General features: G+C 35.9%; 1 protein-coding gene across 3 annotated transcripts; it reads right to left on the minus strand.

The window, feature by feature from the left end:
• Nucleotides 1-493: 493 nt before the first annotated feature.
• LOC125200893 (serine/threonine-protein kinase/endoribonuclease IRE1a-like) lies at nt 494-6,938 on the minus strand. Of its 3 annotated transcripts, XR_007172801.1 has the most exons (8): nt 6,611-6,938; nt 6,133-6,355; nt 2,078-3,567; nt 1,780-1,952; nt 1,183-1,429; nt 997-1,102; nt 799-886; nt 494-727 (listed from the first exon to the last, which is right to left on the minus strand). XR_007172801.1 is itself a non-coding variant. In XM_048098717.1 (7 exons), the coding sequence occupies exons 1-7, from the start codon at nt 6,760-6,762 to the stop codon at nt 581-583; spliced, it is 2,736 nt and encodes a 911-aa protein (XP_047954674.1). In that variant the 5' UTR covers nt 6,763-6,935; the 3' UTR covers nt 494-580. The 3 variants fall into 3 exon arrangements, 2 of the variants coding, with proteins under 2 accessions (XP_047954674.1, XP_047954675.1); XM_048098717.1 differs by having other exon boundaries at nt 799-1,102; nt 6,611-6,935; XM_048098718.1 differs by having other exon boundaries at nt 799-1,102; nt 6,133-6,263; nt 6,611-6,752.
• Between the last annotated feature and the right edge of the window lie 3,460 nt (nt 6,939-10,398).

A 10,398-nucleotide genomic window follows, 5' to 3' on the forward strand; every position in this document is an offset into this window, starting at 1 on the left:
GATATGTTCACTGTTTGGACTTGCTTAATGTCATGAGCTGTTAGTTGTCCGTGGAAGGCAAATTTGAGGCAAGAATGAAGAAGTTTGTTCGTCAGGTGTTATGATGATGTGTCTGCAAGAGAGAATTCAAGTCAAGGTGGAGATTTATTAGTATGCCTTGAATCTGTATAGGATTAGGTTTCCTATTGGGATAAGATTATGTTTCATAGGCTCAATCTGTCTCATGTGTGCCTATATGTATGAGAGTAGAGTACATAATTCTGTGATCTGACAGATCTAATCTGTATCTGAAAACCGCAGTCATAATACAATTTGTTCTCCGTTCTTGCCCATGTACATAACCAACACAACGTTGGTGAACCATGTAAATTTGTCTATTTATGTTCTTTTATTTCTCGATTCACAATTGCCCTATTTGTCATAACAATTCTAAAGTTCCATCTGCTTTAGTAACCAAAGAATGAATTTAAATAATACTAGTAAACGCCGAGGATTGACACCAGAAAATAAGAATTTACTAAGTTATGTACAACACACAATGCACAATCATATTCTTCTATGTACAAAATAGAAACAACAACTAGAAGTCACTTCCATTGAAGTACTTGGCAAAGCCATCTTCTTTGCTGCAGTATTTGCTCATCACTTTGTACACTTCAATCAATAATTTTGGGAACCGACTCCTGAAATATCTATCGAATCCTTCAGGTACCGCTCCGATTAGTTCCTGTCATGAACACAACACCATTGATAAATGTTTCAGCCAATAAGTAGCAACTTTCAAACACACTGCACTACCTGAATTTCTGCAGGAATCTCCCTGTAATGACTCAGCTTGTTACGCATGACTCGAAGCAAATCACGAACGCTATGAAACCTGTATCGCCTATAATGACCGATATTATTAAGAAATGAAGGATCCAACTTTTCATTCCATCTTCCACCCAAAGCCAAAGGTCCTATATTCTCTAACGATTTCAAGAGATCTGACTGAACCTCTCTGTCTTCCAGTTCCACCCTATCACTCGTGTCACGGAGAAAGGAAAGCCGCATCTCAGCGCTCCAAAAAAGGGGATGGTTAAGAACATCGCTCGCCTTTGGCCTTTAAAATTGAAAGTTCAGATTATGTGTAAGAGTCACTATTGAGCAGTTACCATTAGTAAGAGGGAATGGAAAATCTACCTCATTTCAGAATTGGGATTTAGCAATTGCAAGAGTAGATCAACTGCTTCCGGGATATGATCCAGCAGGGAAAGATCAACTTTATTTTTTGCAATGTTCATATCGCGTTCCAAGCGGCTCCCGAAGGGATGTCTTCCACCAGTAATGCAGAAAAAGAAAACACAACCGAGGCTAAACAAATCGACTGCTCGTGTTTGACGCCCATGAAGAAGCAGCTCAGGTGCTTGCCATCCGGAACTTCCGCAGCCTGAAGCAGAATCAATGAAAAACTGATATTCCCATAATACTGACAGTATCTTCACATATATTAGCCAATGATGACCTAGCTTAGCATTTATACAGATTCATTTTCTATTAGTAACTACACTTTACTACTGCCTCCGCCATTTCAAAGTGACTCGTTTTCCTTTTGAGGGATGTCCCATTCAAAGTGACACGTTTTCAAAAAAGGAAACATCACTATCTTGACTTTATTATCTCTCCACAACAAAAAAAACAACACTACATAAAATCATGTGCCGAAAAAGAAACGCTTCACTTTACACTGCAATTCACAAACATGAACTGGCTCCGTCAATAATTAACAGCACTTCTTACCTGTACCGTGATTACTCAAGGTTGACAAGTCTCCAACAAGGTGCTTGCTGATGCCCATGTCTGAAAGCTTTGCACACAGAGATCTTTCATTTAATATCAACACATTTTGAGGTTTCAGGTCCCGATGAACGATTCCCAACTCATGTAAATGGGAAACTCCTGATATCATATCCCTGCATTTCACATGTGCGTCACAAAAAATAAGCAAGAATCCCCATACACAATCAGCTTTCTGTAAAAGTATATTGTATTACTGAGACTTTTTCCCCAAAAACTAAAAAAGCAGAATAGTTATAACCTCATCAGTTTTAACAATAAAGGTGATGGATATCCATCTGAGTTCCACAAGTTAAACCCATGAATAAGGTCATCCATATAATCCAGACGGATTGAATACTCTGCTGCAACCTCAAAAGCCAAGTTCTTCTTAAAAGTTGGATGAGTAGGGGACTTTAAGTGCATGACAATAAGATCATTTAAGCTGCAACAACAGAGTTCTAACGCAAGATACACGAAATCTTGGTCTTGCTCTACTCCATACCATCTAACAATATTTGGATGACGATCAGACACAATAAGATTTTGGATTTCTTTAACGGCAATATCATTGTAAGCTCTCACAAGGCGCTTCACGGCTACTGGCCGGCCTTCATAAATCCCCTCAAGAACAATGGTGCCGTTACTACCTTTTGCAATCTCTTTGTTTGAAATAAATAATTTACCAACCATGCGTCCATCTTCATTGCAAGAAATTGGTCGGTTGAGGTTCATCCAAAAGTTATTATCACTCCCAATATGTGTGTGTTGAACCTCATTGTCTTCCTTATCTTGTTTTCCATCATTACTTCCGCTTTTTCCTGCTTTGCGAGATTTTTTCCTCTTTGAATGTACATTCGTATAACTCGTACCAGTGGCCTGCACAGCCAGTGCTTTTGGTCTAGAGACCACACTGTACTGGTACTGGTAGTAGACAAAACAGACTACAAGAGTGATAAAAATAAGAGCTTGGGATGTGCTTAATTTCTGATGAGGTGTTACAGATCCATAATCTGAAAGGACCTCCACATCATGCGCACTACTTATGCCACCATTTTCATTGAATGCATCCGAAGGAAGAATATCCTCAATGTCCTTACTGTCATGTCCATCTACAAATACACCCCCATTGTTTTGCACAGGAAGAAGTTCCAGAACTTTTTCAACATTTGGCTGTGACGGAAGAACATCAGCTGTGGATGCTGGAAGCATCATATCATGATGAAGAGCCTTTGACGGCCCATGAGCCAAGGACAAGGTTTCGAACGTATTCTCGTTACGAAAGCGAAAGACATGTGCCCTTGACTGACACGGTAATGGCATCTTATAAGGAAGATCAGGCTCCAAAGACTCATCAGGAAGAGTATCAGTAAGTGACTTATCACCATCTTGACAAAGGAATGCAGCACCAATTTCAGCTACTGTCACGTTCCATAGGACTTTGTCTGAATTTGGAAGAAACGACGTCAATGTGTAATCTGTCCTTGTAACGTAAAGAGGTAGCTCGTTGGTCTTTATATTGGACTCCGTCTCAGATTCGTACTGCTTATTGACAGTAGCATTATAAGGAAATTCACTGAAACTTCTCTTAGTGGTTGATGGAGAATCAGACATTCTGTATGCATGGATAACCTTTCCAGTCTTTGCATCAACTAAAAAAGCGGAGCTCTTTTTGGTACCAAGTACGATTCCTCCATCCTCTGCTATTTGAGGAGTAGAACTTATATACTCTTCAAGACTCTTCATAAGTTTCTAAAATATATGCAAATCACATAGACATTTAGAGGCAGAATGTTTTTAAAATATTAAAGTCCATTTTTTGTTCTAAACATATCGTTACTTTACGATTTTGGTCCCAAAACATTATCTTTGATAGCTTTTGGTGCTCAATATTACGAATCGGTCTATTTTAGCCCAAAGTTGATAGAGCCGTTAAATTTTAACGGTCATCTTAATTTTAACCCAATTAGTCAATTAAATTGGTCTTCAACACTCAACAATATAATTTTTGCCAAATTGATCCTAAACTTTATAATTTTGCTATTATTTCAGTTTTTTTATTTTTGCAACATATTTGCAAAATTAATGAATAAAAACAAAATTATAATGTGGAGGACCAATATAACAAAAAATATAATCTCGATGACTAATTTAATTAACTAATTGTGTCAAAATTGAGTTCGCCGTTAAAATTTAACAACTTTGTCACTTTTTGGGCTAAAATGAACCAATTCGTTATGTTGAGGACTAGAAGCTACAAACATAATGTTTTTGACCAAAATTGTAAAACGACCATGTGTTCGGGACTAAAAATAGACTTTAGTCATTCAAATATAAACAAATAAATGACATGGATTAAGATTAAAGATATGAAGAAAACAAAATAGACAATGTAACGTCACTTACTTAGTAACACAATACATCAATTAAATTAAGAAGTCAAGTACTCACATGCAATTTTGATTTCATTTTTTTTTTGTTGATAGCTAAACAACATTTAGTTTTTAATAAAAACTTCCTTGGGATGATAATATTTTGTTAGATACCATTTAAATGCAAGACCATATAAGTTTCAGTGGCTAAATATTTTCAACAAAACACTATTGTTGCTACTACTAAAGCTAATTTACAAAATTCATAGATAAAATGAAAATTGTGAGACTACAATCGTTTACATGTATGGGTCATCCTCTAGGACTTTTTTGTTGTCGGATTATGTAATTGAATTGAAATATGGGCACATATAAATGATGGGTCATACCCCAATTTAGATAGTTTGGTATTCTCCTCAATGAGTAAAATCAAGATAAATTTCTATTTTTCATGTAAGGAGACATCTTATACAAATCCCACACCTGTTGCACATGAAAATGTGGAAGAACATATACGTGAGAGTCAAACATTCACCTTTGACCATGATTTTGGGTATGTTAGAGCTTCCTAATCATGAGTTTGGGTTAAGTTAGGGCTCCATATCTTACATGCTTATCAACATCATAGTCATGATTCCTTTAAAATACACATTTTACAATATTTGGGCTTAGATAGACATTATAGAGTATAGACAAAATAAGAAACTATTCCATTTTGGGCCATCCTTTAAAAATAGAAACTTTCTATTTTAGGACATGGACCTCACAATCCACTAACACTATTTCTACTACTTTTACTCTTCATCTCTCTACTTTACCCATTTTTCTTTTCATCTTTCTTACTTTACCAATTTTTTTCTCTTACTTTACCAATTGTGCATTAAAACTCGTGTCGTTTTAAAAGTTTCATTTTTCAAAGACTGAGGTAGTATATAAACGAAAGGATTTTCTTCTTTTTTTATGAGAGGTAGTCCACTATAGCTTTTAAGTCAAGGGGTCAAATACATGAAGGAACTGAATCATTCGATTTCTCTGTGCTTTTTATCCCAGAAGTTTAATACTCTCCCTCTGTCCCACCGCTAGTGATTCATATCCCATTTTTGGTTGTTCCATGTAGTGATCAATTTCCATTTTGGCAAAAAAGCAACCCATTTAATTTCACTAATTTATTCTCTCCCCTACTTTATTCACTTTTTTCTTTCTCTACTCTATTCTCTCTCATACTTATTCTCTCTCCACTTAATAAATATCATTTTCTCAAATCTTGTGCCCAAAAGAAATCCATCACCTATAGTGGGACGGAGGAACTATAGTGAATCAATACGGTAGTCGTACATCATTGAAATGTTAGAGAGTCAACTAAACAGCATAAGAGGAAGACCATTAATGCCAGCAATTCAAGTAAACAAAATTTAACTCAACTTCAATATTGATCATTATAAGTCAGACTAGTATGATAGTATCTCCCTACCGATATAAAGATACAAATTTCGATTATTGAATTACATTGATGTCCATGGAGTTTCCTGTGCCTAGAATTCAGTTTTAAGTGACACAAAATATTGACCCAGACTTTTCAATCTTTAAAGTGAAATGTAAACGCACAAACTTCAAAACCTAAGCTACTAATGATTTGGCATGGTAAAGATTTCCATTATACAAATATACTTAGTGATATAAGTCTAAGACAGGGCTGATCTAAGATGATTAACGATCTGGTTAAGAATCAAGCTCAATGTCTAGCAAGCTAAATATATTTAAAGTGAACAAGCTCTAGCTTGGTTGTCAAACTGAAAGGAACTGTTTTTGAGCTATTCACTGTTCAACTGGGCTCGGTTCACTGACAGCACTAAGTAGTATGTTTAACCTTGCAGCAAAGTAATGCATAAAAGTTCCAGCTATTCTAACGAATAGATATGAAGAATGTGGAAAAATAGATAAATACCAGTTTGCCAAGGCTGTTGTGAGCGTATAATTCCCAATCATCTCCACAATCAATAAAGTAACTACTTTCAATTCCAGATGCATTTTCCTTATGATTAACCGGAGCCTGATATGATGAGTAGATATTTGGGCCTGACGAAAATGACCACAGGGGTTTCAGGGAACCAACATCCAATAGATAAATAGTACCATCCAAGGCAGCCACTAGTGCAGTATCAGGCACACTGAGCCAGAAAATAAAAAATAAAAAAATTAAAAAAAAAAAAAAAAAAAAAAAAAAAAAAAAAAAAAAAAAAAAAAAACGAGAATGAATAATTGAATTTCCCAGAAATTATCAGCAAAATGTAAGTTTTCAAAACAAAAATCGAATCTCAGACTGCCTAATTCCTTGTAAATACAACTACAACTAAACGGGAGAGATCAATGGAACAAAAGAGTAGTAAAATTAATTTCTTCTTAAGAAAAGGAAAAAAACTCACTTGGTAGCATCGGACATCAAAACACGGCGGCCGGCAGCTTGGAAAGCAGCGCCATATCGATTGACTCCCCATGGATAGTTGGGAGAAGCAAGCGCGGAGTGGTACAACAAAAATAAATCAAACAACGAAACCAGAAAAAAGCGGAGTTTCATCTCGTATCAGATCATAGGCAAATATTTCTACACATAAATAAATAAATAGATAGAGGAAGCGAATGGATGAGAAATCGAAGGGGAAACGAAGATTCGAAGAGTGAATAGGAGATTATCAAAGAAGGTGGGATTTCTTGGTAGCTTCGTCTTCCTCTTCATTCCCGACGCTAACTTGTTTTTCTTTCCATTCAGTCTCCATAGTCAAACTAAACTTTCAATTAGAGTAACTCCAAGGGAAGAAGGTAAATGAAAAGGGTATATCATGCTTATACCTTCCCAAAAAGTGCAATATACCTTTCTAAAAAGCAATCAACTCTAAGGATAAAAGATATATAGAAATATATATCATTTTAAAAAAATAAAATAATAGTACAAGATGCATTAAAAAACATAAAGTGTAATACCTTCTCAAATACCTACCCCCTTCAAGAATGATTTTTTATGAAAAGAAGGTAAATATGGTGGTTATATGATTTTACCTCTCCATCAATAGAGAGGTAAAGATACCTCTTCAAAATGGGAAAAGGTATAATACCTTCTCAAATACCTCTCCCCTTGGAGAATGATTTTTCATAAAGAAAAGGTAAATATGGTAGTTATATGACTATACCCCTTCATTTACCTCTCCCCTTGGAGATGCTCTTATAAGTACTATCCTAACTTTAGTATTATTGCTTTTCTAAATGTCCAAAATAAAATGAATTATTTCTGTTTTCAAAAAAAAATTAACTCTTATTTTATTTAAACACCAACATTACTCTTTCTTTTCTCGTATATTTTATTCTCTTTATTTAATTAATTCAGACAATTTCTTATTCTCTATGTCTAAAAATTTTGTACTAATATAATTGGGACAGAGGAATTACTAATTTTTAATGAAAAATCATAGACAAAGTAAAGATGGACAATATCAATTTATAATGCAAAACTGTTAAATTAAGAGAGATAGTTAAAATAAATTAAAGTATTATTCATAAAAAAAATGAGATTTATTTCTGAAATAATAAAAAAAAAAGGACTATTTGTAATGGTTAATAGCAAAAAAAAATCACTCTGCCCCCTAAAAATAGAAATATTTGAAACGTAACGGGTTTTTTTTTATGTAAAATTGGTTAATTAAGAAAATTAGAAAGAAAAGAGTGATAGTGGATCACAAATGAGTCTCGTCTCATTAGAGATAAAGAAATTTTCTAAAAAAAAAGTTTATATTTTTAGGGGACCTAAAAAAAATAAATTTATTTTTTAGGAGACGGGGGAGTACATCAAGTTACTAAAGTGAGTCACACAAATATTCTCGTATCTAGAGTTCCCATGGAAGATGAATGAAGTGATGAATGAAGTAAAAATAAATTAAAAACTTTTAGATCGATAGAGGAAGTAGATTACTTAACTTTGTTGGAATCTATGCCGGTCAATGGACTTTGACCAATTATAATATCAACGAGATATTTAATTTTTTTGTGAAATTAAATAATATAGTGTCGATCTACGTTCGGAGTAGATGACCGTGGTATATTCATTTTCTCAAATCCGATTCCCGGTGAGTGAGAAATAATGGATTAAAGTTGTGCAAAATTGCAAACTTAAATGAGCTGTGAGAGAAGCTTAGGAATTAATTAAGAGAGTTAATTATCACACATTGGAAGTTACAACCTTGTTAAACTGGTATTTAATAAGAAGGATTATTACATGTAATAATTATAGTGGACTAAGATGGGCTGTAAGAGCCCACACGCGCACGCCGCCCGCCCCGCCACGAGCCGCGAGCCTCGAGCCCGAGCACGCGCCCGCGCCAGTGTCCTTGGACTTGGACTTGGAAATTGGTCTTTGGGTGGCCTAGTGGGTCTAGTTCTTTTTAGACCACCATCGTTTCCACGTCAGCGAGCCAAGCGGGATGACACCTCGTCAGTATGACGCGGTAAGCCAACGTGGCTGACACGTGAAGTCCACGTCATGATCGAATCTAGAAGCGTCGAATCTAGAAGCGTCTAGACTCAACCTCTCTAGCTCTAAGCTTATAATGCTCGACCGTTACGGTCTAGCATTGATGACAGCGTTGACCCGCATTCTAGAAACTAGAATCTGCATCATACACTCTCTTCTCCCTCTGCATTGTTTTTCTGTCGAAAGCCCTGGCCTCTCCTCCATCCAGTTCGCCGTAGCTTTACTGATAGCGGTGCTGCTTCACCAGAGACGTAGCCGTTTTATCTTTGGGGACGAAACGCCAATCCGAAGAGCACTAATGGGGCATATCTCGTCTTGCAGAAAGAGGCCTCCTCGACTCGGCTAATTCTTTCGATTTTCAAGTTGTAATTTTAGTTTTCCATTTGCATTTCTTCTTGGGTTGTTTTACGCCCGACTATAATTCCAGAAACCAACAAACTTAAGGTCGTCAATCAAAAGCAGGTAACACCAAACATATTATATAAGACCCTTAAAAAGTTCTCGCTCTTAAGTTTTTTCTTTAGAGATATTAACTATATCAATTTCGATCTAATATGTGGATTATCTCTCGATTCACTCACGTACCATTAGTTCATACATATGTTGTTGGTGAAGCAACCACATTATCACATAGAATTGACCAAAGTAAATGAAATATTTGGATGAAGGGAGTACAATTTAGCAACATAAATCACATGCATAATATCCAAAACAAGCCAAATCTAGATCTTTAAAGCATGCAAAATCCTTATTGATGACCTCTTAATGAAAATCACATTTTGCATGGTATTTCCCCTTAGTTTTTATACCCTTTTACGTATTTTATAAACTCATTATGTTGTAAGTTTGCTTTTGTAAGTAGTAACTGAAAACAATATGGACGAAGGTCAGCTTAGAAAGATGATATCCAAATGCTCTTAAAGACTTTGCATGCACGTCTCAACTGGAGACGATAGAAAAAGTTATGACCATTTTACGAAAACTATGTACGACCAAAACTTTTACTAGGTTAGTGACTTGAGAGGATAGAATTTAACACCAGGCGTGGTAGAATTGGCCTATTAGCCACCTAGTCATGTGAAAGTCACGCCAAACGCAATGTAGTCTGTCTTGAATTTGATTCATTTCCAACTTCAAATATAACTTAAATCCTAACACATTGATAAGGTTAATTTCAGGCATCGGTTATGTGGTGAAAAATCACCTTTTTACTGGGTCTAACACAATTTTTAAGCCAGGTGTGTGAACGAAATCGCTAGGTCCAGGAAGAGCTCAAGGCAGTGGACCGGCGAAGGAAAGCGAAGGGAAGTGAACAAAATTTAAGAGAAAAAAAAGGGCTAGACGAAGGAAGTCCAAGCTGAGGGTAACGCAGACTATTCACACCCTGCTGGACCTACTTCCATGCCTATATAAAGAGGAGCATGCAGCGCACGAAATATACATGATTTTGCTCTCAGCTCACACACTCACACACACTTGGGGAAAATGGGAATTCTGGGGTAGTTAGGGGTTTCATCATCGGAAAAAGTCAGTGGTAACACCGTCCTCACGGAGGGCGAAGATACAATCAGTTTACATTCAGTTTTTGCACTATTATTCCGTCGAACTTCAACGTTTCTGAAGTTGATTGGTTGTTTGCTACTTACCGTTATCTATGCATTTAGTTTACTTCATGATGGTGTTTATTTTGTG

Source organism: Salvia hispanica, chromosome 1, assembly GCF_023119035.1.
Source record: "Salvia hispanica cultivar TCC Black 2014 chromosome 1, UniMelb_Shisp_WGS_1.0, whole genome shotgun sequence".
NCBI classification, from domain to species: domain Eukaryota; kingdom Viridiplantae; phylum Streptophyta; class Magnoliopsida; order Lamiales; family Lamiaceae; genus Salvia; species Salvia hispanica.